This window comes from Stenella coeruleoalba (genome assembly GCF_951394435.1).
Source record: "Stenella coeruleoalba genome assembly, chromosome: 1".
In the NCBI taxonomy this organism is placed as follows: Eukaryota; Metazoa; Chordata; class Mammalia; order Artiodactyla; family Delphinidae; genus Stenella; species Stenella coeruleoalba.
Window position 1 is genome coordinate 95,563,378 of NC_137169.1, and position 25,291 is coordinate 95,588,668.

The following is a 25,291-nucleotide window of genomic DNA, read 5'->3' on the forward strand; positions in this document are numbered from 1 at the left end:
GCACAAGCATTTGACCGAGGTCACACAGCTAGAGGGTGGTGGGCTGGGACTGGAAAAGCCCTGGCTTCCTCCACAGGCCAGGCCTCAGACCACCAGTCCCAGCCCCTCGCTGCTCATACAGTTGGCCCTGGATCCCTGGTTGAGGTATGAGAGACGGAAGTCCCTTTGAATCATCCTCCACCTCCCTTGCCTGGCTCTTCTTCAAGGTCCAGCTTCCATGCCTTGACCTCCTCCAGGAGCCCCGGAATCTCCCACACCCCTTCAAGTGGCACGTCCAGTCTGAAGGCCTGCTCTGTGAAGAGGCCCCCCCGAGCCCCATGCACTGGGCAGGGCTGTTTGCTGTCACAAAGCTGTGTGTAGAAGGAGGGGAGTGGCAGCTGGACGTTGATGGAGAAGGAGGCAGGGGGCAAGAGGTCATGTCTCCAGACAAGAGGCCCTATGGGGCAGTGAGAATCACTGGTCTAGGACCCAGGAAGCCTGAGTTAAAACTTGGCTCCACCCCTATCCAGCCTTGTGACCCTGTACAAGTTTCACCCTCTCTGGACCTCAGAACCTGCTAATATTAGCATGTTTATACCAGCTGGCTTTTGCTCTGACATTCCCAGCTTACCTCCCCCTGAAAAGCCCAGGTGGCATCCAAGCTGAGGCTGAGGTCATTCTGTACTGTATGCTGCAGCTGGACCCCAAGGGGGCAGCCTGATTAGATCACAACTTTGCTGAGGGGTCTGAGGAGGTGTGGGCTCAGGACCTCACTGTGTGTTTGCAGGGAAGTGGGGTGTCTCTCGGGCATATGGGGGAGGATTTATACTATTGAACAGGGCCGTTTTAGCTCAGTCTGACCCAGACCTGTGGAGGGGACAGCAGCAAGGGCTCCTATCAGCAGCCAGCGGCGTCCAGCCTTGTTGGGTGGCGTGACGTGGGCACTTGGCCTCCGAGAGTCCTTCAGAAGGTTTTGAAAACCTCTAAACATACTTAGGGTACTGCCACCATTATTATCATTTGCTGTCTGGCTTCTGATTGTTAATTCCTCTCTAGACTGTTGTAGGAATGTGGCATCGGCCCAGGGTCAGGCCTGGGGTGGGATTGGGGTGGGAGAAGGGGGTCTGGACTGCTTGAATTCTGCAGCACTGGTGCGGAGGACGGCGCTGGGTGGGGCCCACCTCCTTCGGTGCGGCTGGCGTCGCCACTTTAAGGCGGCGGCGGCGCGAGCAGGTCTATGGTAATGAGCCGCCGCTGCTGCCGCCGCCGCCGCCGCCGCCGCCGCCGCTGCCGCTGCTCTGCAGAGCTCGCCCGCCCGCCTGGGAGGCGAGGGAGCGTGGGGCTGGGCCCGGGGCCGCGGCGACAGCAGCAGCAGCAGCGGCGGGGACGCGGGGCACGAGCGGGCGGCGCTGGGCCGTCGGGGGCGGCCGGGGCCGGGCCGGGGTCCGGGTGCGCAGCTCCGCGGGAGCAGGTGGGCTATCCCGCGGGAGCGAGGAACACTCTGAGGATCTGGGGGCCGGCAGGGCCAAGGGCGCGCGGGGTCCGCGGGCGCAGGTGGCGAGAGCCGGGTGTGCCAGTGGAGGCGCGGCGCCAGCCCGTGGTGGTCGGTGTGACCGGGGCGCGGGCCCGGCTCAGGGAACGGTGGGAGCCCGGGCTCCGGTGAGGCATCAAGGAGCAGGCCCCCGGGGACTGGCGCCCTGGCCTGGGCATGAGGCGCGGCGGGGCGGGCAGGAGCGGGAGGAGGAGCCGCCGCCGCCGCCGTTGACCCGGCCGGCCGGGAAGAGGGAGAGATGCGGAGCCCGGCGGCCCGCGCCCCACTTCCAACACCACTGCCGCTGCTACTGCTCCTGCTGCCGCCACTACTGGGAGACCAGGTGGGGCCCTGTCGTTCCCTGGGGCCCGGGGGACGCGGTTCCTCGGGGGCCTGCGCTCCCGTGGGCTGGCTCTGTCCAGCCTCATCCTCGAACCTCTGGCTCTACACCAGCCGCTGCAGGGATGCGGGGACGGAACTGACTGGCCATCTGGTGCCCCACCATGATGGTCTGAGGGTCTGGTGTCCAGAATCCGGGGCCCACATCCCCTTGCCGCCAGCGCCCGAAGGCTGCCCCTGGAGCTGTCGTCTTCTGGGCGTTGGAGGCCACCTTTCCCCACAGGGCAAACTTGCCCTGCCCCATGAGCACCTGTGCTTAAAGGCCCCACGGCTGAGATGCCAGTCCTGTAAGCTGGTGCAGACCCCAGGGTTCAGGGCAGGGGAAAGCTCGGCAGAAGCGTCCATGGGTGGACGTCGGAAGAGGAATGTGAATACAGCCCCCCAGTTTCAGCCCCCCAGCTACCAGGCCACAGTGCCCGAGAACCAGCCAGCAGGTACCCCTGTGGCATCTCTGCGGGCCATCGACCCAGATGAGGGTGAGGCAGGTCGGCTTGAGTACACTATGGATGCCCTCTTCGATAGCCGCTCCAACCATTTCTTCTCCCTGGACCCAATAACCGGTGCAGTAACCACAGCCGAGGAGCTGGATCGTGAGACCAAGAGCACCCATGTCTTCAGAGTCACGGCGCAGGATCACGGCATGCCCCGACGCAGTGCCCTGGCCACGCTCACCATCTTGGTGACTGATACCAATGATCACGACCCTGTTTTTGAGCAGCAGGAGTACAAGGAGAGCCTCAGGGAGAACCTGGAGGTGGGCTATGAGGTGCTCACCGTCAGAGCCACAGATGGTGACGCCCCTCCCAATGCGAATATTCTGTACCGCCTGCTGGAGGGGCCTGGGGGCAGCCCCTCTGAAGTCTTTGAGATTGACCCTCGCTCTGGGGTAATACGAACCCGTGGCCCTGTGGATCGGGAAGAGGTGGAATCCTACCAGTTGACAGTGGAAGCAAGTGATCAGGGTCGGGACCCCGGTCCACGGAGTGCCACAGCTGCTGTTTTCCTGTCTGTGGAGGATGATAATGACAATGCCCCCCAGTTCAGCGAGAAGCGCTATGTGGTCCAGGTGCGGGAGGACGTGACCCCAGGAGCTCCGGTACTCCGGGTCACAGCCTCGGATAGAGACAAGGGCAGCAATGCCCTGGTGCATTACAGCATCATGAGTGGCAATGCGCGGGGACAGTTTTACTTAGATGCCCAGACTGGGGCTCTGGACGTGGTGAGCCCTCTTGACTATGAGACGACCAAGGAATACACCCTACGGGTTCGAGCACAGGATGGCGGCCGCCCCCCTCTCTCCAACGTCTCCGGCTTGGTGACAGTGCAGGTCCTGGATATCAATGACAATGCTCCCATCTTCGTCAGCACCCCCTTCCAGGCTACTGTCCTGGAGAGTGTCCCCTTAGGCTACCTGGTTCTCCATGTCCAAGCCATCGATGCTGATGCTGGTGACAATGCCCGCCTGGAATACCGCCTTGCGGGGGTCGGGCATGACTTCCCCTTCACCATCAACAATGGCACAGGCTGGATCTCCGTGGCTGCTGAGCTGGACCGGGAAGAGGTTGACTTCTACAGCTTTGGAGTAGAAGCCCGCGACCATGGCACCCCAGTACTCACTGCCTCGGCCAGTGTCAGCGTGACCATCCTGGATGTCAATGACAATAACCCGACCTTTACCCAACCAGAGTACACGGTGCGGCTCAACGAGGATGCGGCCGTGGGCACCAGCGTGGTGACGGTGTCGGCCGTGGACCGTGATGCCCACAGTGTCATCACCTACCAGATCACCAGCGGCAACACCCGAAACCGCTTCTCCATCACCAGCCAGAGTGGGGGGGGGCTGGTGTCCCTCGCCCTGCCGCTGGACTACAAGCTGGAGCGGCAGTACGTGCTGGCTGTTACTGCCTCCGATGGCACACGACAGGACACAGCACAAGTGGTGGTGAACGTCACCGACGCTAACACCCATCGTCCCGTGTTTCAGAGCTCTCACTACACGGTGAATATTAATGAGGACCGGCCAGCAGGCACCACGGTGGTGCTGATCAGTGCCACAGATGAGGACACAGGTGAGAATGCCCGCATCACCTACTTTATGGAGGACAGCATCCCTCAGTTCCGCATCGATGCAGATACAGGTGCTGTCACCACCCAGGCCGAGCTGGATTATGAGGACCAGGTGTCCTACACCCTGGCTATCACTGCCCGGGACAATGGCATTCCCCAGAAGTCTGACACCACCTACCTGGAGATCCTGGTGAATGATGTGAATGACAATGCCCCTCAGTTTCTGCGGGACTCCTACCAGGGCAGTGTCTATGAGGATGTGCCCCCCTTCACCAGTGTCCTGCAGATCTCGGCCACTGACCGTGATTCTGGCCTTAACGGCAGGGTCTTCTACACCTTCCAAGGAGGCGATGATGGAGATGGTGACTTTATCGTAGAGTCCACGTCAGGCATTGTGCGAACACTGCGGAGGCTGGATCGTGAAAATGTGGCCCAGTACGCCTTGCGGGCATATGCAGTGGACAAGGGGATGCCTCCAGCTCGCACGCCCATGGACGTGACGGTCGCTGTGTTGGATGTGAACGACAATCCGCCTGTTTTTGAGCAGGATGAGTTTGATGTGTTTGTTGAAGAGAACAGCCCCATTGGGCTGGCTGTGGCCCGCGTCACAGCCACGGACCCTGACGAAGGCACTAATGCCCAGATCATGTACCAGATCGTGGAGGGCAACATCCCTGAGGTCTTCCAGCTCGACATCTTCTCTGGGGAGCTGACCGCTCTGGTGGACTTGGACTACGAGGACCGGCCTGAATACATCCTGGTCATCCAGGCCACGTCGGCCCCCCTGGTGAGCCGGGCTACAGTGCACGTCCGCCTGCTTGACCGCAATGACAACCCACCGGTGCTGGGCAACTTTGAGATCCTTTTCAACAACTACGTCACCAACCGCTCGAGCAGCTTCCCCGGGGGTGCCATCGGCCGGGTGCCTGCCCACGACCCTGACATCTCCGACAGCCTGACTTACAGCTTCGAGCGGGGAAACGAACTCAGCCTGGTCCTGCTCAACGCGTCCACGGGCGAGCTGAGGCTGAGTCGGGCACTGGACAACAACCGACCTCTGGAGGCCATCATGAGCGTGCTGGTGTCAGGTAAGGAAGGGCCCAGGTGACATGGGGATGGGGGTGGCCCGTGGGGGAGGGCCTGGAGAGCCATTCAAGGCGGAACTGCTGACCCGCCTCTGTCCCCGGTACTGGCCCGGCGGTTGAGGGGTGAGAAGCAGCTTGGGAAGGAGCCCTAGACATCCTGGCAGCTGTGCTGGCCCTGCCCGCTGCCCCGGGCTGCAAGACCTGGCTGCTTCGGTTGGCCTCCCCCTGCCTACCAGCCTGTGACGTGGTGGGGAAGCGTTGTGAGGCTGCCCTGGTGACGGCTGCCAAGAATTGTGAAAAAAGGCGCGTGGAGGACTGGGGTCCGGGAGAGCTGGGGGAGGGATGGAGAGGACCGTGGCCAGGAGAGGCGAGCCGGCGGTTCAGCGCCCCTTCACGCCCGCCCACCGGGGTCTCCCTGTGATCTCATACAGCCTCTGACAGAGCTGAGGCCGGGGGGGCACAGGGTTGCCACTTCGGGGTCAGGACCCTGCAGTCGGGCCCCTTCTGGCTCCCGGCTGAGCCGCAGACCGGCTGAGGGGGACTTTGTCTAGGACATTCTTTTCCCTCCAGGCAGAAAGAGCCTGGCCCGGCTCCCCCTTCAGAGCTCCCACAGGAAGTGAGGCCACAGCTCATTGTCTCTGTCCAAACAGACCCCACTGTCAGAGGTTGTGGTTCGGGGTCCGGCTTGGGGGAGGGGCTGCAAGCCCGGGGCAGGCTGCAGCCTTCTGGGTCCCCTTGCTGCCCCACGGGCTGGCTGTTCTCAGACGCCAGGCCTTCCCCGCAGGCCGTGAGAGCCTGGGCTCAGGGGATGGGGTGTGGGGACCGCAATGGGCCAGGGGATTGGTGGCCTCTGAGGGCACAGCCCCCTGATCCAGTGGTGAGAGAACAGAATCCTGGGGCATGGGAGCCTGGCCGGGACCTAGGCCGGGCATTCCAGCTGCTTGGCCAAGCGCTCAGCCTGCAGACTCCCTGGACAGAAGGGCTGGGGGAGGAGAGTTGGGGTGGGGACGACATCCTGTCTCTTCTGTCAGCTGCAGGGAGTGGGCAGCAGCAGCAGCAGCAAGGAGGGGGCCAGCCCCAGGTTGCTGAACCCCTTCCCCAAGCCTGGGAACAACTGGGACCCTCATGAGGGCTCACTGTTAGCTGTGCCCTGGGGATGGGTGGGTCAGGGTACCCTCACTCCAGACACATCAGGGAGGGGAGAAAGAGAAGAGCCTGCCGGGCCTCACTTCCACCCTGGGGAGTCTGGGCCAGGATGGGAGTGAGAGGCGTGCAAGACACAGGGTGTGGCTTCAGCTCCCCACCCCCTCCACTCATGGTCCTTCCGGGGACTCATGACTCCCCTCCCCACTCCTCAGGTGGCCATCAGAGCCAGGGCACATGAGCTTTTAGAGGTCACGGACAAGGCTCTGTGCATCTTGAAGCCTCAGTTCCTCTCCAGGAGGAGTAAGTGGGAGCTGGAGCTCCCCTATCTTGTCCTTCTCTGTGCTGGGAGGCAGGGGGAAGGAGTGGAGAGGAAGGGCCTCTCCCTCCTGTCCATCCCCAGTCCGCCCTAGGTGATGGAGGGATGGGCAGAGGCTCCACCCAGCCTTCGTGCTCCTACCAGAGCAGAGCCCCAGACCTCAGCTCCCCTAGAATAGAGGGGGAGGCCTCGGCTGACCCTCCAGCCCTAGCCCCACCCTCTCCCCTCAGCCCTGACCCTTGGAGGCAGTCACCACGGCAACCCCAAAGTTCAGGGAGGCTGGGGTGAGGGGGATTGACTCCTACTGCCCCTTTGTTTTCCTTCTCTTGTTCTTTGTCTCTTCTTTCTTTCCCGCCTCTGCCCCTGGGGGCCCTTCTGCACGGCCCCCTCCATTGCCCTCTCCCCATCTCCTGTGTGACTCTCTCCTGCTTTCCCACTTTCTCCACTGCTGGCTCTTTTCCTGGGCCTTTGTCTGCCCCTGTTTGGTCTCTGTGTTTATGCCTCTCTGATTTCCCCCTCTCTTGTTCCCTGTGGCTGCAGCTGCCCCAGCTTGGGCCGGATGGCTCCCCTGAAGCCTGAATTCTCCTTGCCTCTTCCTTACCCTGCTAGGACACACCGGAGCTCCTGTCCATGGCCTGGTCATTCCCCAGAGTGGCAGACCCCCTCCAGGCCTACAACTCCCACTGGCACATCTGCCAGGGGAAGAGGGGCTTGGAGTCTGATTCTGCCACAGTCTGGGACTTGGCACTTTTCCAGGTGTGGCAGGTTGGGTTCTAGACACAGGTGGGGTTTCCTGGAGTCAGGGCCCATCCCACCCCTTTCCTTCCCAGGAGGATGGCTCAGGTAATGCAACCCCCCACCCCTGTTTCCACCGTTACCTTTTGCACCTGAGGGGTGACCCAGGTCAAGGCAGGAGAGAGGAACAAAGAAGCAGCAGAGAGCAGTAGGTTGACTGCTGGGATGGGGGAAAATAGCGGAGGGGGCAGGTGGCCACAGATGGTGGACCAGATGGGAAGCAACAGAGACACACTGGGCAAGGGGCGCAGGCGGAGCCTGGGATGACGGAGGGGGGACATAGGGAGGAGTGCTTGTTCCCAGGGCTGAGTGGTGGCGAGGTTTCTCTTGACTGCCCCCTCCCCTCCCTGATTAGTTAGAAGTACTCTGTGTGGATTCTTGGGCTGCATTCTGCCCGGAGGGACTATGCCACCAAGGAATAACGGCACCAGGTACACAAGAGCCCTGTGCCAGCTCCATAAGTAAGTGCAGGGGGGTCTGAAAGCGGGAGAACAGTAGAGCCTGAGGTCATAAATCTGGGCAGGCTTCCTGGAAAAGGTGAGTTTAGAGCGGGTTAGAAAACCAGGAGGGCTGTGGGCTGGTGTCTGGATAGGCCAGGTAGGAAGGAACAGCTTGTTCAGTAGCAGCAAGTCAAGAGAAGGAGGAGCAAGTGAGTGATGACAAACAGGCTTGCTGGTGAGAGCAGGCGGGCCTTGCATTCTCAAGCAATGCGGCTGGAGGGCAGGTGGGCAGTGGGCCGAGGACATGGCTGAGATGGGTGTCTGGCTTTAGCCTTCCCAGCCGCCTGTGCAGTTAGCCACCTCAAGTCGCTGTGACACAGAAGCAGGATCTGTTCCCAGATCCCTTTCCTACTCCCACCCCACCCCTGAAATACCAACTCCTGTCCCATTCCTGCTAGGGTGTCCTTTTTAATAGCTACCCGGGCCCCTCCTGCTGTGTTTTAAAGACCCTTTCTTCATTATGGAGACCAAATAAATTCTCATGAACATCTTACTGAACACCTACTATGCGTAGGACATTGTAGTAAATAAAAAAGATGAATATCCTTTATAGCCCTGCCAAGCCATTTCCCTCTCCCCTTGGCCTCCAGCTTTCATTTTGAGCTAAATAAAATCCATTGCCATGTATTTGTGCATTCAGGTGTATATGGTATTTCGGGGCTTAGGGTGTGTAGGTGGAGTGAGAAGCCAGAGTGTTAGTACTTAGCTGTTTATAGGTGAGTGTGTGGCCTGGGGGTGTGGCAGGCACTCGGCTATAATGCGGTTAGCCAAGTGGGCGATGAGTAGCCAGAGGCCCTAGGGCCGGAGGAGAGGTCAGCCCACTGGGGCTCTTGTCTGGGGCTCAGGGTGGAGAGCTGCCCAGGCCCTTCCATCTCTGACCCCCAGAACGCCACAGCATCAGGCCAGTGGGTGGTGCTACCACCCGTAAGGTGGCTCAGCTGGATTTCCTGGGGTGGGGCCCCCCAGGCTACCCTCTGCAGCCCAGAGAGTTGGGCGGGAAAAATGCTTTGTGTGGGGCGTTGCCATGGGGATAGCGGGCCTGAGCCCAAGCAGCCGTGGGGCTCAGTGGGAGGGGGACTGGGTGGCCCACTGACCCAGTTCACCCTCCATTCTCTACTGCAGTGGGGGAGGGGGAACATGGCCAGGGTCAGAGTTATGGTAGTGTTGAGAAATAGAGGCTGAGGGGGCAGAAGGATTATATCTGTGGGTCTCTCATGGTACTCTGGGCCCTGTAGGAAGGTAAGAAAAAGGCGAAATAAGATTCTTGTGCAGGAAGGCACCTGGTCTGGTATAAGGGAGCAGGACCTGTGGCTTGGGCAGGGAAAGGTGCACAAATATTAAAAGATGTGTCCGTGCTTCACAACAGAGGGTTTCTGGGAAGTATGCAATAAGAAGTTCTGAAAATCAATCCCCTTAAGTGCCCATGTGGGCTGAGCCGTCATGGAGTGACTCTCCCTCAGGTGAGGTACACATACCTCCTGGGGCACCTTTATGCCAATTAGAAAAGAGGACCCTTTCTTGGCAACTAGGCAATGCAAGAGTGTGCAGGCGGGATTTCAGCCCGCACTCACTCCCTCCTCCGGCTGCTCCTGCCCGGGGCCAGGTCTATGGCTTGGCAACCCTGCCCTCCCCAGGTGCTGACCGTCTCACCTCTCCGCAGATGGCGTGCACAGTGTGACCGCTCAGTGCGCACTGCGCGTCACCATCATTACCGACGAGATGCTCACGCACAGCATCACGCTGCGCCTGGAGGACATGTCGCCCGAGCGCTTCCTGTCGCCCCTACTGGGTCTCTTCATCCAGGCCGTGGCCGCCACGCTGGCCACACCCCCAGACCACGTGGTGGTCTTCAACGTGCAGCGGGACACCGACGCCCCGGGCGGCCACATCCTCAATGTGAGCCTGTCTGTGGGCCAGCCGCCAGGGCCCGGGGGCGGGCCTCCCTTCCTGCCTTCTGAGGATCTGCAGGAGCGCCTGTACCTCAACCGCAGTCTGCTCACGGCCATCTCGGCTCAGCGCGTGCTGCCCTTCGACGACAACATCTGCCTGCGCGAGCCCTGCGAGAACTACATGCGCTGCGTGTCGGTGCTGCGCTTCGACTCCTCCGCGCCCTTCATCGCCTCCTCCTCCGTGCTCTTCCGGCCCATTCACCCAGTCGGGGGGCTGCGCTGCCGCTGCCCGCCTGGCTTCACGGGCGACTACTGCGAGACGGAGGTGGACCTCTGCTACTCGCGGCCCTGCGGCTCCCACGGCCGCTGCCGCAGCCGTGAGGGCGGCTACACCTGCCTCTGCCGCGATGGCTACACCGGTGAGCCCTCACCGAGGGAGGGGGGACCCCTGGGGGCGGCTCTGGGGGGCTAGCGCCGCGGTGCCAGCACAACCAGGCTAAGGACAGGGGTGGCCTCGTTCTTTTCCAGAGTAAGGTACAGGGTACACTGGCCATTCACAAGTCCCACTTGCTCTTTCACAACCACCTATTGAGGAAGGCAGAGAGGGGACCCCTTCTTCTTGGCCACCTACCCAGCCCCCACCCCCAGGTGGTGTAACTGAGGTCAGCTCTAGCTCTAGAGCCAAGCGGCTTGCATTTGTATCCCAGCTTTGACAATACTAGCTGGGTGACCTCGGGCAAGTTACTTAACCTCTCTGTGCCTTAGTATTTTTTAAGTGGATGATGAATCTATTCACATGATAAGGTGGTTGTGAGGACTGACTTAATACGGGTAAAGACCTGGCCTGTAGGAAGTGTTGGCTGTGATTTAAGGGAACGCTGAGATCAGGTGACTTGCTCCAGGTCTCATCTGGATTAGAGATGCGGCTGGGCCTAGTACCAGATCTCTCCCCACTGGTGAGTGAGTTACCTTTCTGAGCTGCAGCAAGTGCTTTTTTCCCTAGGTATTGAGGGGAAGGCACAGAAGAGCTGGGGAAACTGGAGGGTTTGGGTATGGGGATAGTGGTTTTCAGATTATTGCACCTGTGTGTGACCCTGAACAGAATAGCCCCACCCTTGCCCAGGTGTGTAAAACAGCGTCCTGACCAAGAGGCCTCCCTGCTGGCCTGTTTCCAGGGGTCTTTACACATCCTGTCCCAAGCCTCTCCCTGGGATGCTCACTGCCTCTGCTTTGTGCTCCTGACCCCTCCCTGCAGGCTCCTGTTTTTCCTCAGGACACCCCTTCTCTCCTCCAAGGGCCCTTCCTTCCCAGATGCCTTAGGGCTTGCTCCCTCTCCTCCAGAGCTATGCCCACTGGCTCTGCCAGCAGTGGTAGGCAAGCCCCACTGCCACCCCTGCTGCATCTTCCTGCCCAGAACTTGCCAGACTTGACTCCTCTCAGCTGCTACTGTGGGTGGAGGGGCGGGTGGGGAGCAGAGGGGTGGGCTTGGGGGAGGGGAGGGAAGTCTTTGTCCAGGAGGATGGGGTAGGGGGGTGCTTAGAGTAGGCGAACAACAGTTTCCATGGAAACTAGAGCCTGTCACTAGGCACTGGAGCTGAGAACCTATCTCTAGAATCTGGGAATGGAGAGGGAGAGAAAAGGGTGAATTTTTCCATCTGATATTGTTGGAATTTTCATCTCCTCCATTGAATCCTGGTCTGCTCCCAGGGCTCAGTTCCCTACTCTGTCAGCATCTCCCAAGTGCACAGAGGTCCTCAGTCTGGACCCCAGGGCTCAGGGTGGGAGTTCCCTGCCCCATTTCTGGAAAGTCCCCAGCTTCCTGCCCACACCATCCCATAACTCCGACAAATCCAAGTGGAAGCCTGGTCTTATCCCCAGGGAGGGAAACTGATCTTGGTGCCTGACAGGGACAAAAGCAGCAGTGGGAGGGAGGGAGGAAGCAGGGGTTGGCAGCAGCCCTCATGCTGTCCTGCAGGCCCTTCCCTCCATGCGCATTCACCCCTGAAGGGGCCGGAACACCCCTAAGCTTGCGTGGTAGCCCTGACACCAAAGGCCGCTAGGACCTGGCCCTTATAATAGCAACCTCGTGGGCCTGTGCTCTCGAGGTCCAAACAGGGCTATGGAAGGGACTGGGAGCCTCAGGGAACTCGCAGGACAGCCGTATATGGGATTGTGGTGAGAACAGCCCAGTGCGCCACGCACAGCGCAGAATGGCTGAGTTTGCACATGAGAGGAAGTGGGGATGCCTGGGAGAGTTTGGGGGTATTATGGGGGTCACAGGAGACCATGGAGGGATCACTGGATGCAAAGGAGTCCCAGTTCCCCAGGCACTTGGTGCTCACCTGCCTTACCTCTTGCCCAGGTGAGCACTGTGAGGTGAGTGCCCGCTCAGGCCGTTGCACCCCGGGTGTCTGCAAGAATGGGGGCACCTGTGTCAACCTGCTGGTGGGCGGCTTCAAGTGCGACTGCCCATCCGGAGACTTTGAGAAGCCCTTCTGCCAGGTGACCACGCGCAGCTTCCCCGCCCGCTCCTTCATCACCTTCCGGGGCCTACGCCAGCGCTTCCACTTCACCCTGGCCCTCTCGTGAGTTCCTGGGTGCTGGGGGTAGGGGCCGGGGGGGAGTCTGGTGCCTCCTGTTCTGCGGACGAGGTGGGAAGTCAGGCAGCAAAAGTGCCCAGAAGAGGTTGTTGGCAGAGCCAGGTCTGCACTTGGAATTGCCTGTGCAGTTGGCCAGCAGGCCTCCTTCACCCACCAGGGCCATCTACGCTCCTCCCACCCCACCCTCAAGGGTGGGAGCTAGGATGCCAAGGTTCTGCTTCTGGTCCTGGTTTGGGCTCATCTTCCACACTCTAGCCACATGGCCCATAGCCTCGGCCAAGGAGTCAGCCCTCTAGAGAGTCCTGAGTAGGATCAGGGCTGGTTAGGTGGCTGGGGTGCTGGCATCCAGGTGGGTGCCCCATTGCGTGCCCCCATCGCCCACTCCTACTCAGGTTTGCCACCAAGGAGCGTGATGGGCTGCTGTTGTACAATGGGCGCTTCAACGAGAAGCATGACTTTGTGGCCCTCGAGGTGATCCAGGAGCAGGTCCAGCTCACCTTCTCTGCAGGTGATCCCGCTTGCCCCATGTCCTTGCCCATCTCCTAGAGGCCCCGTGTCTCTCGGCCCTTGACCCCAAGGCACACACTCTCCCAGCCAGATCTGGGCCCAGCCCAACCATGAGCATCCCCTCCCCATTCCCAGCCCTCATCTGGTGTCCCAGCTCACCTGGGTCCTTTCCCCAGGGGAGTCGACCACCACCGTGTCCCCGTTCGTGTCCGGAGGGGTCAGTGACGGCCAGTGGCACACAGTGCAGCTGAAGTACTACAATAAGGTGGGTGTGGGAGGCGGTCAAGGAGCTGGAGGGTTCTGTCATTGGCTCAGGAGCTCACCTAGACCTGGGTGGCGCTGCCTCCCCAGGGGCTGGTCATGGCACTTCTGGCTGAAATGGGGGAAGGGAGGGGTGGAACTTACCACCTTGCTGGGTATTCCCATTCCGCTGGGTGGTATAGATCTTTCCTGTTCTAGTAGGCAGAAACTTGAGTAGACGCTGAGGAAGGTAAAGTGCGTAAGTCCTGTGAGCACACATCAGTGTGCATGTGTGTTTGTATATGTGGGGGAGGGTGTACACACAGGGGGTGAGTTAGTGCCTGGCCCGTGACCTGAGTGGCTCTTGCCCACTCTTTCCCATCTCTGCCCTTCCCTGTCCACAGCCGCTGTTGGGTCAGACAGGGCTCCCGCAGGGCCCATCCGAGCAGAAGGTGGCCGTGGTGACCGTGGATGGCTGTGACACAGGGGTGGCCCTGCGCTTTGGAGCTGTGCTGGGCAACTACTCCTGCGCTGCCCAGGGCACCCAGGGTGGCAGCAAGAAGTAAGCAGGGGAGAGGGCTGGGGCTGCGGTGAGGTGTGGGCCAGTCAGGGAGGGAGGGTTGTAGGGGGCCCTTTGGGGGCCCTGAAATGGGGACCAGTTCAGACGGGGGTCATCCCTCGCCTTGCTTCCCTCTGCCCCTGCTTAGCACTCTGTGGGGGCTGGGGTGGGAGGCGGGAGCGGGCAAGATTGGGGGACTAGAGCCGGGCCTCGTGCAGCGGTCTGGGGAGGGGCGGGTATCAGATGAGAGCAGCTCCGGGTTGAGGCTCCCCTTCCCCTGGCTGCTCTGCAGGGCCCCTTGGGCTCCTGGCCTGGCGGCAGGGCTCAGGGAGGAGGAAGAGCCGGAAGCACCCCACTCTCCCTCATGTCGCAGCCATTTTCGCTCCCCCAGGTCTCTGGACCTGACAGGGCCCCTGCTGCTGGGCGGGGTGCCTGACCTGCCCGAGAGCTTCCCTGTCCGAACCCGGCACTTCGTGGGCTGCATGAGGAACCTGCAGGTGGACAGCCGCCACATCGACATGGCCGACTTCATTGCCAACAACGGCACCGTGCCTGGTATGGGGGCTGGGGTAGGGGCGAGGCCAGGGGCCCCACGCAGAGAGGAGGGGTGTGCCTGCTGCGGGGACCCCTGCACGTGGCGGGTCTCAGAGCCCCCTCCAGCCACTGCCACAGGTTTTCTGTTGGGAGCCTCCACCTGAGCGCCCTTCTCTCCACTCTAGGCTGCCCTGCCAAGAAGAACGTGTGTGACAGCAACACTTGCCACAATGGGGGCACCTGTGTGAACCAGTGGGATGCCTTCAGCTGCGAGTGCCCTCTGGGCTTCGGGGGCAAGAGCTGTGCCCAGGGTAGGGGGCAGCCCTCAGAGGTCGGGGCCTGGGAGCTGTCAGCACTGCTGGGAACACTGGCAGGGTCCGGGCAGGCACTGGGCAGGGCCCAGCTGAGCTGGGCTGTGGGTAGAAAAGCGTGTCTGGGCAGAGCCTTGAGAGGGTAGCACGGGAGACAAAGGGCCCAGTCAGAGGCAGGCCTGGGCACAGTGTGGTGCGGGCCCAGGGCAGGTGAATGCTCTGGGGGGGCGGGGCTGCCGTGGAGAGTGGGCACTAGGAGGGACAGTGCCCTGCCTCCCAGGGAGCCGCCCCTGCTGAGCATCATACCCCCTGGGGCACTTGGGTGCTCCGCCTCTCAGAGTCTGCCTTTTTCTGTCTCCCCAGAAATGGCCAACCCGCAGCGCTTCCTGGGCAGCAGCCTGGTGGCCTGGCATGGCCTCTCGCTGCCCATCTCTCAGCCCTGGCACCTCAGCCTCATGTTCCGCACACGCCAGGCCGACGGCGTCCTGCTGCAGGCTGTCACCAGGGGGCGCAGCACCATCACCCTGCAGGTGATGCAGAGAGGGGTGGGGCAGGCGGGCCCAGGCCAGGGTTGGTCAAAGATGGCTGGGCGGGGCCTTTCCCTGGAAAGAAAGGCAGCTAGGTTCGTTTGGTGGATCACTGCTGCCATCTCTTGGGCCCAAGGGAAATAATACCTTTTCCTCTCTGGCCTCAGCTGGGCAGCAGGATGGGTTTGGTGGTCCAGGAAGGAGGACAGTGGGCTGGAAGAAGAGCCCATTAAGGCAGTCTGCTGACCCTCTTTTCTTCTGGTGCCAGCTTCAGGAGGGCCACGTGGTGCTGAGCGTGGAGGGCACCGGACTCCAGGCCTCGTCTCTCCGGCTGGAGCCAGGCCGGGCCAATGATGGCGACTGGCACCATGCACAGCTGGCACTGGGAGCCAGTGGGGGCCCCGGCCACGCCATCCTGTCCTTCGACTACGGGCAGCAGCGGGCAGAGGGCAACCTGGGCCCCCGGCTGCATGGGCTACACCTGAGCAACATTACCGTTGGGGGAGTGCCTGGGCCGGCCAGTGGTGTGGTCCGTGGCTTCCGGGGCTGTTTGCAGGTAAGCCTCCTGCCCTGCCTTCTCATCTCCAATAGCTGGAGGCTGGAGGCCCGCTCCACAAAGGACCAACACTACCTTGTCCATCCCAGGGTGTTCGGGTAAGCGAGACGTCCGAGGGTATTAGCAGTCTGGATCCCAGCCGTGGGGAAAGCATCAATGTGGAGCCAGGCTGTAGCCTGCCAGACCCCTGTGACTCGAACCCATGTCCTGCCAACAGCTATTGCAGTGACGACTGGGACAGCTATTCCTGCAGCTGCGATCCAGGTATGCCAGGGATCCAGGGAAATGGGGCAGGTTAGCAAGTGCGGGGCGGCGACGGTTCACTCTGCCTCTGCCGTGTGACCTGGGGCTAGTCACATCACCTCTCTGAGCCTCTCCTCCTGCACTACAAAGCCAGAGCCAGCTGGTATAGCTGCTCAGGGTAGAAGGGGATGGATGAAGGCAGGTTTGAAGAAAGTGCTAGGGGAAGGTGGGGATTGAGCCTCTCCTGTCCTTCTGGTCCCAGGTTACTATGGTGACAACTGTACTAACGTGTGTGACCTGAACCCATGTGAGCATCAGTCCATGTGTACCCGAAAGCCCAGTGACCCCCATGGCTATATCTGCGAGTGTCCCCAAAATTACCTTGGGCCATACTGTGAGACCAGGTAAGTGGACCACTGCAGGCAGCAGCGGGTCCCAGTGGCACTGCCTGTGTCTGCTGTGTCCCTCCGAGCACTGAGAACCTGGCTGAGCCACAGCCGGGCTCAGAAGGGCCACACATGGCTACGCCAGACGGGTGGCAGAGGGAGCCCATGTCTGCCTGGTCCTCCTCTGCAGGATTGACCAGCCTTGCCCCCGAGGCTGGTGGGGACACCCCACATGCGGCCCATGCAACTGTGACGTCAGCAAAGGCTTCGATCCGGATTGCAACAAGACAAGCGGCGAGTGCCACTGCAAGGTGCCAGCCCCGGCCTAGGCCTCCATAGCGGCTGCCTTGGCCTCTGTTCTGTACCTCCTGGGCCCTTGGGGGGGACAATGAAGGAAGACTCTGCAGAGAGCTGAGGGCTTATGTGCCTTTGCTCCACTAGGGCGGGCAAGGGGCTGTTTGTCCTCGTGTGTCTGGGGTGTGGGGCGTCCAGGATCTATACTTAACCAGTGAGCTCTAAGTCAGCTATACTGGTTGTTTGCAGCCTGTTCTGATTGGTGTCTCATTGATGGATTAAACTCCAAAACATTACCAGTTGTTACATATTTTGAATGTACCGTTCTTGGTGGGGACCTGAGGTCAGGGAGCCTCTCTCCAGAGGGGCCACAGTGAAGGATCCATGAGCATCCAGGGAAGAGAGCCTGAGCCAGTGACCCCATCCTCCCTCTCCCCTCCCAGGAGAACCACTACCGGCCCCCTGGCAGCCCCGCCTGCCTGCTGTGTGACTGCTACCCCACGGGCTCTCTGTCCCGAGTCTGTGACCCTGAGGATGGCCAGTGTCCATGCAAGCCAGGTGTCATTGGGCGCCAGTGTGATCGCTGTGACAACCCTTTTGCTGAGGTCACCACCAACGGCTGTGAAGGTAGGGCTCTTGCGGTAGATGGGTGGCCCTCCCTGCTGTGTGCCAGGCCCTGGTGTCCCAGGGAGGCCAGGAGCAGGGGCTGGTGGCAGGCCTGAGGCTGCACAGGGAGGGCTGGGGAGCCTGGCCAGAGCTGTAGGGGGACAGTTGCTCCTGAGTGACGGTGTGTGCTTCCCTGCAGTGAATTATGACAGCTGCCCACGGGCCATCGAGGCTGGGATCTGGTGGCCCCGTACCCGCTTCGGGCTGCCTGCTGCTGCCCCCTGCCCCAAAGGCTCCTTTGGTAGGTGCTGGAGGCCCAGAATGTGAGACTGAGGACTTGGCCTTTCATCAGTGGGGTGAGGGTGGGGAGCCCCTGGCTACTGATCATAGGACCCCACTTTCCAGCCTCCAGGTCCTGGGGACTCCATATCCCATGCTTCCTTGGCTCACTGTTCCCCTGCTCCCAAGGTTGCCTACATGAAAGGTGCCTATATCTTGGACTCTTAACAAAAGTGCTAAAAAACCTGCAGTGTGCATGGCACAGGGCTGGGTGCTAGAGATTCAAAGATGAGTCACACAGGGTTCCCGTCCTCAGCTCACCACCTAGTGCTGGAGTTATGCCACTAGAAAGATGGTCTGGGGAGTAGGGGAGGTGAGGTGCTGTCCCAGGCGACCCAGCCGCAGGATGGGGGCTGGCGCTGGTCCTTGGATTGACGATGACCAGAGTTCAGAAGTAGAGAGTGAGTGGCAAGGAGCTCAAGGTGGTGGCTGGAGAGGGACAGCCACGTCTGGTGGCTCAAAGGGACCACATGTGCCACAGGACCACGTGTACTGCAGGACCACGTGTGCCCCTGTAGCCCTTTTTTGGGCTGATCCTACAGAGGTTTTGGCTCCGGTGTTCTCCACACGCGTCTCCCTGTTTTCACCTGCAGTACAGGATGGCAGGGCCCTTGTTTGGTTGTCTCCTGCCTCTGGTCCATGAGGGGCTGCCCCCCAGCAGAACTCAGCCAGGTCTCGGCAGCCTCCTGTGTCTCCCCCTGAGGCCTGCCCTCCTGGCTGCCTTCCCCCAGGGACTGCTGTGCGCCACTGTGACGAGCACAGAGGGTGGCTCCCCCCAAACCTCTTCAACTGCACATCAGTCACCTTCTCAGAGCTGAAGGGCTTTGTAAGTGGAACTGCTCATCTCCATCTCCTTACCCCTGCCCCCTGCCCTGGCCCAGTATGACCTGCCTGCCTCCCCAGCTTTGAGAAAGGGGACTCTGGAATTCCAGCTCCTGTCTCCCAGGGCCCCCACCTGGAGGCCATTTCTCCCCTTTCCTGAGTCCTTTTACTCTAGAGTTCCAGTTCTACTCTCTGGGTACCTCACTCCTGTGCTGACCCCCCAGCCTATCTTGGTCCCAGGCTGAGCGGCTGCAGCGAAACGAGTCAGGCCTGGACTCGGGGCGCTCCCAGCGGCTGGCCCTGCTTCTGCGTAACGCTACCCAACACACGGCTGGCTACTTCGGCAGTGACGTCAAGGTGGCCTACCAGCTGGCCGCTCGGCTACTGGCCCACGAGAGCACCCAGCGAGGCTTCGGGTTGTCCGCCACACAGGATGTGCACTTCACCGAGGTGGGGCTTGGAGGGGGCAGGAATGGCTGGGTGGGTGGAGGTCACAGTGAGTGAGCCTGCTCCTGGCCACCTGGGGGCAAAATGGGGGGCACTCCCCACCCCTGCCTTTGGGGAGCTCTCAGCCGGCATGAGGCCCCCATGAGACCCTCTGAGCCATGGCCCAGCATATGGGTAACTTAGAGCACCTCTTCCCAACCCTTCTCATAGCAAGGCGCCCATAGAAAATAACGTTTGTACTGGGGCCTGGTCTGATCAGGCTTCTCGGAGGAGAGGCCCTGCCCATCGTGCCAGGACAGGGAGGAACCAGCATCTAATAACATCTGTGTGGGAAACTCTTAGAGACTAAGGAGGAAGGGTTAGAGGGAGGGGCATGGTGGGGGGGCGAGCCAAGGCTGGTCTAGGTACAGGCTGGGGCCTGGTGCTGGGGACGAGGACTGAGGCTTCAGGCACAGCCCACCGAGACCGTGCCCTCCCCCAGAATCTGCTGCAGGTGGGCAGCGCCCTCCTGGATGCAGCCAACAAGCGGCACTGGGAGCTGATCCAGCAGACAGAGGGTGGCACCGCCTGGCTGCTCCAGCACTATGAGGCCTACGCCAGTGCCCTGGCCCAGAACATGCGGCACACCTACCTAAGCCCCTTCACCATCGTCACGCCCAACATTGGTGAGGCTGCTGCCAGGGTGGGAGGGTCCAGGGAGAGTCTCTGGTAAGGGCGGCCGTGCCAGGGGCCTGCCCACCTCACCGGGGGTCTGACCTGTGACCTCTCCCTAGTCATCTCTGTAGTTCGCCTGGACAAGGGGAACTTCGCTGGGGCCAAGCTGCCCCGCTACGAGGCGCTGAGAGGGGAGCGGCCCCCGGACCTTGAGACAACGGTCATTCTGCCTGAGTCCGTCTTCAGAGGTCAGTGGGGGCCAAGGGGTGGGTCAGGGGCCAGGCCAGGGCATCTGCGCAGGACCCAGCTGAGTGGACAGTGTCCCCATCCCAGAAACGCCCCCCATGGTCAGGCCTGCGGGCCTTGGAGAGGCCCAGGAGCCAGAGGAGCTGGCACGGCGTCAGCGGCGGCACCCGGAGCTGAGTCAGGGTGAGGCGGTGGCCAGTGTCATCATCTACCGCACCCTGGCTGGGCTACTGCCCCATAACTACGACCCAGACAAGCGCAGCCTGAGGTGAGCGGCTGGGGAGACGAGTCGGGGGGAGACAGGTCGGGTGGGTGAGGCACAGAGAGGGCCCAGGGGTTGGGGGCATCTCAGTGATTGGGGCGTCCTCCAGTCACGCGACTACCATGGTGACTGTGTGCCCACCTGCCCCGCGCCAGAGTTCCCAAACGCCCTGTCATCAACACGCCCGTGGTGAGCATCAGCGTCCATGACGATGAGGAGCTTCTGCCCCGTGCTTTGGACAAGCCAGTCACGGTGCAGTTCCGGCTGCTGGAGACGGAGGAGCGGACGAAGCCCATCTGTGTCTTCTGGAACCATTCGATCCTGTAAGCCTGCACTGCCCTGCCCCCAAGGCTTTGGGCGGAGAGCTCAGGCCCCTGGGCACCCCACCCTTCTTGTCTCCTGACCCTGCCTCCCTCACGCAGGGTCAGTGGCACAGGTGGCTGGTCAGCCCGAGGCTGCGAAGTCGTCTTCCGCAACGAGAGCCACGTCAGCTGCCAGTGCAACCACATGACGAGCTTCGCTGTGCTCATGGACGTGTCCAGGCGGGAGGTTGGACCCACCAGGGGTAGCTGCAGAGCTGGGGGTGGGAGCCAAGGGCACTGGACTAGGTGCTCAGGCCCCGCCCTTCCTAAGCCCTCTGGCTCTCTGCCACCCACCCTGCAGAATGGGGAGATCCTGCCACTGAAGACGCTGACCTATGTGGCCCTAGGGGTCACCTTGGCTGCCCTACTGCTCACTTTCCTCTTCCTCACTATTCTGCGTGCGCTGCGCTCCAACCAGCACGGCATCCAACGGAACCTGACTGCCGCCCTGGGCCTAGCTCAGCTGGTCTTCCTCCTGGGAATCAACCAGGCTGACCTCCCTGTAAGATGTTCCTCCTCACGCAGAAACCTTCCCCAGTGCCCAGCCCTCTCAGGCTCCCATACGCGTCCTCCCCAGAGGCCCCCTCAATCCCTGCTCCTGCAGTAGTGACTGAGCCAGCCTAGTGCCTGGCCCCCAGTTTCCCCCTCTCTAGCTCCCCCTTACTTCCCCAGCACCCTAGAGGTACCTTCCTCTGGCCCAGACGCCCCCTGAAGCACCTCCCAACACCCAGGCTCTCCTCCCCTGTCTGGCGAGAGCAGGACCCACACTCTGGGTGTGCCTTGGTCACTGACTGGGCGCGGCCTGGGCCCTCAGTTTGCCTGCACAGTCATCGCCATCCTGCTGCACTTCCTGTACCTCTGCACCTTTTCCTGGGCTCTGCTGGAGGCCTTGCACCTGTACCGGGCGCTCACCGAGGTGCGCGACGTCAATGCCGGCCCCATGCGCTTCTACTACATGCTAGGCTGGGGTGTGCCCGCCTTCATCACAGGTACCCGCACCCCCGATCCCGGGCCTTGAGGTTCTACATCCCTAGGGCCTAAGTCCATCTTCATGCCACCTTCTCCCACTCCCAGCCCAGGCCCAGAGGCCCACATCCCTATGCCCAGGCCAGGTTCTCCACAAGTATCCCTTTGGTTTAACTCAGCTATTGACACCCCGACTCAGGGACAGGGTCCCCCATCCTGGAGAGGACGGCATGGACATATGGTGGGCAGAAGCCTTCATCCCCTGCACCTGGCCCTAGGAGCCCACTTGACCGCCTGACTGATTTCCAAGTCCCTGATCACCCCTTCCCCGCTGCTGTCACCAGGTCTAGCCGTGGGCCTGGACCCGGAAGGCTATGGGAACCCTGACTTCTGCTGGCTCTCCATCTACGATACGCTCATCTGGAGTTTTGCTGGCCCCGTGGCCTTTGCTGTCTCGGTAAGTGCTGGAAAGCGGCTGGGGGCGAGCAGGCTGAGTGTGACCTCAGGATCCCCTTTGGGAATTGCTGAGGCCTCCATAGGGTGGGGTGGAAGCTGTCTGTTCCCTGATGGTCCCCCTCCCACGTCCCCCTCCCCTGCTAGATGAGTGTCTTCCTGTACATCCTGGCGGCCCGGGCGTCCTGTGCTGCCCAGCGGCAGGGCTTTGAGAAGAAAGGCCCTGTGTGAGTATGGGGTGTGGGTGCCGTGGCAGTGGACGGGCATCGGCACGGGAGGCCTCACGGCCAGACTCACAGCCCGCCCCCTCCCCAGCTTGGGCCTGCGGCCCTCCTTCGCTGTCCTCCTGCTGCTGAGCGCCACGTGGCTACTGGCACTGCTGTCTGTCAACAGTGACACCCTCCTCTTCCACTACCTCTTTGCTGCTTCCAATTGCATCCAGGTACCTGGTCCGACCCATGCCCTGTGGGAGGCCGGTGGAATTGTAGGTGGGAAGCTTGGGTATGAGGTGCCTTAATAAGCACTTAGACACTTGCTGCTTCTTGCCTGTCAGGGCCCCTTCATCTTCCTCTCCTATGTGGTGCTTAGCAAGGAGGTCCGGAAAGCACTCAAGTTTGCCTGCAGCCGCAAGCCCAGCCCTGACCCTGCTCTGACCACCAAGTCCACTCTGACCTCGGTGAGGGAGCCGGGGTCAGGGAGGTGAAGGGGTCATGGGGAGTTGAGGGGGAAGAGGCAGGAGGGACAAAGGCTGTGCTTTTGTCCCACTTTTTCTCCATCTTTATATCCTTTCCTGGAAGGAGGAAGGGGTGGTGAAATGGTATGTGTGGCCTGGGAAGAAGGGGCCTGGGGTCGGGGAGGGGGATTTTTGACTTGGGAGGGATGGGAGCAGAGCTTAGAATAGATGAGGGAGTAGCCAAGACAGGTAATCAGGTCATAAATGCCCCACACCTGAGAATCCCTTGTGCCTCTTGGTAAATCTTCTGTGCCTCCCAGAATGCTCTCAGGAGATAATTCCTGGTTGCCGTCTTTTGCCAGCAGACGCTTATACAGCCGAGTCCGGGGCACTTGGGGTGCGTAGAACTGGCACAGCTATGGCAGAGCCACAACACTGCTAGGCCCTGAAATGGGGGCAGCAAAGATGTGGGGCCTCTCTCTTCAGTCCTGGGCATGTGGCGGGGAGAACTTAGGGCAAGCTCCCTCGGCCCCTCCGCTTTCCCGGGGCCACCCCTTCCGGCTCACCCATGTACTGACCTCCCTGTTCCCTGCCTAGTCCTACAACTGCCCCAGCCCCTATGCAGATGGAAGGCTTTACCAGCCCTACGGAGACTCAGCAGGCTCTCTGCACAGCGCCAGCCGCTCGGGCAAGAGTCAGCCCAGCTACATCCCCTTCTTGCTGAGGTGAGCTCTGGTGATGGGACAGTTGGGGAGGGGAGAAGGGCACCGGGCATGCTAGACCCAGGCCAGGCTGCTAGGAGTTGCGTAGCACACACCATGGCCGACACGGTGGCAGCTTGAAGTGGAAGCAGTGAGGAACATGGGGAAGGAACTGGAAAACCCAGAACAGAGAAGAGAATGGGACACCGGGTGAGGGGCCAGGCTGATGCCTCCAGCATGTCTTGTCTTCTTAGGGAGGAGTCCACACTGAACCCTGGCCAAGGGCCCCCTGGCCTGGGGAACCCTGGTGGCCTATTCCTGGAAGGTCAAGACCAGCAGCATGGTGAGGACGGAACCTCCTGACGGCCAGTGGTGGTGGAGGCACAGCTGCCTAACTTTTGTTGAGGGTGGGCAGTGGCGGACGGGCTGCCTGTGATCTCTCCCACACTTCCTAGATCCAGACACAGACTCTGACAGTGACCTGTCCCTGGAAGATGACCAGAGTGGCTCCTATGCCTCTACCCACTCATCAGATAGTGAGGAGGAGGAAGAGGAGGAAGAGGCGGAGGCCACCTTCCCTGGAGAGCCGGGCTGGGACAGCCTGCTGGGGCCTGGGGCGGAGAGACTGCCCCTGCACAGTACCCCCAAGGGTGGGTCAGCGCAGGGTTGTGGCCTTTGGGGGCAGTGGGAGGGCAGAGGGGCTGGGATTCCTGGGAAGCAAGACTAGGGTGGTGACTCTCCTAGCCGTCTGTCTTCTCTGGGCCTCATCTACTTCCTTTCTCCACCAGATGGGGGCCTGGGGTCCGGGAAGGCCCCCTGGCCAGGAGACTTTGGGATCGCAGCAAAGGACAGTGGTGGAAATGGGGCTTCTGAGGAGCGGCCGCGGGAGAATGGAGATGCCCTGCCTCGGGAGGGGTCCCTGGGTCCCCTTCCAGGCCCTTCTGCCCAACCTCACAAAGGTGAGCGGGGTATGCTCAGCTGCATGCTCCCCCATCAGCAACCTCACTCCTCACACTGGCCTGTGGCTGGCAGGGCTCTCGAGGGCAGCCCCATGCTCCTTCCACCTGCTCCTCATGGCACCCGCCCTCTGGCCCACAGGCATCCTCAAGAAGAAGTGTCTGCCCACCATCAGTGAGAAGAGCAGCCTCCTACGGCTACCCCTGGAGCAGGGCACAGGGTCTTCCCGGGGCTCCTCAGCCAGCGAGGGCAGCCGGGGTGGGCCCCCTCCCCGCCCTCCACCCCGGCAGAGCCTCCAGGAGCAGCTGAACGGGGTCATGCCCATCGCCATGAGCATCAAGGCAGGCACGGTGGATGAGGACTCGTCAGGCTCCGAGTGAGTGTGGCTGGGTGGGCGGGACAGGGTGCAGCCCCACAGAGGCCCCGCCTCCAGGCCTCCCAGGCCGCTCAGGTGGGCAGCAGAGTGTGGCCCAGGTCCCTTCAGGCCACATGCCCACAAACATGACGCCCTGTGGGGTCAGCCCAGCCCAGCATCGGGCAAAGTGAGGGAGGGTGGGGAGCTGGGGTTGCTTTTCTGTTTCCTTCTTCTGGTGAAAGCTTCCCACTGTCTCCTCTGCTCTGACTAACCCTCTGTCTGCCTTTTCTGTCACTTTCCTTTCCTGCCTCTCCAGATTTCTCTTCTTTAACTTCCTGCATTAACCCTGGGCCGGTGGTTCCTACACCCTGAGGCTCCCTTACGCTCCCCAGCTGCACTCATGCTCCCACTCCTGTCTTGTGCTTTATCCCGCCCCTGCTCCCCCTGCCTGCCTGCCTGCAGCAGCGACGAAACATCCATCTGAGGAGCCTGGGCCTTGCCGGGAGGGGCACCCACCCCACCCAAGGCCATCTAGTGCCAACTCCCTCCCCCACCATCCCCCTCACTGCACTTTGGACCCCTGGGGCCAACATCTCCAAGACAAAGTTTTTCAGAAAAGAGGAAAAAAGAAATTTAAAAAAGGAACTCCACTCTTCATGACTTCAGGGATTAATTTTTTTTATACGCTGGAAATTGACTCCCCTTTCCCTCCCCAAAGAGGATAGGACCTCCCAGGATGCTTTCCCAGTCTCTCCTCAGTTTCCCATCTGCTGTGCCTCTGGGAGGAAAGGGACTCTTGGGGGACCTGCCCCTCGTTTGCCATCACCAAAAGGAAAGGACAAAGCCACATGCACCCAGGGCATCAAGCCCTGCGGGCCGCACCGGGCAGGCCTCAGTGTGGTGAGGGCGCAGGGCCGAGGGCACTCCTCACCCCGCCTGTGCCGCCCCTTCCAGGAACTGAAAAAGCCCTGTCCGGAGAGGGGG

At 61.3% G+C, this 25,291-nt stretch overlaps 1 protein-coding gene across 2 annotated transcripts; it reads left to right on the plus strand.

The window, feature by feature from the left end:
* Positions 1–1,160: 1,160 nt before the first annotated feature.
* On the plus strand, positions 1,161–25,167 carry CELSR2 (cadherin EGF LAG seven-pass G-type receptor 2). Of its 2 annotated transcripts, none has more exons than XM_079902417.1 (34): positions 1,161–5,064; positions 9,479–10,126; positions 12,070–12,292; positions 12,700–12,815; positions 12,991–13,079; positions 13,459–13,616; positions 14,005–14,168; positions 14,333–14,458; positions 14,822–14,988; positions 15,254–15,541; positions 15,631–15,805; positions 16,047–16,188; positions 16,361–16,481; positions 16,908–17,091; positions 17,270–17,371; positions 18,141–18,235; positions 18,472–18,681; positions 19,160–19,343; positions 19,452–19,580; positions 19,666–19,846; positions 19,996–20,163; positions 20,263–20,389; positions 20,474–20,704; positions 21,017–21,191; positions 21,513–21,625; positions 21,769–21,848; positions 21,937–22,063; positions 22,175–22,297; positions 22,892–23,019; positions 23,250–23,338; positions 23,451–23,645; positions 23,784–23,954; positions 24,094–24,328; positions 24,770–25,167. In XM_079902417.1, the coding sequence occupies exons 1-34, from the start codon at positions 1,770–1,772 to the stop codon at positions 24,789–24,791; spliced, it is 8,781 nt and encodes a 2,926-aa protein (XP_079758543.1). In that variant the 5' UTR covers positions 1,161–1,769; the 3' UTR covers positions 24,792–25,167. The 2 variants fall into 2 exon arrangements, with proteins under 2 accessions (XP_079758543.1, XP_079758544.1); XM_079902418.1 differs by having other exon boundaries at positions 20,504–20,704.
* The last annotated feature ends 124 nt before the right edge of the window (positions 25,168–25,291 follow it).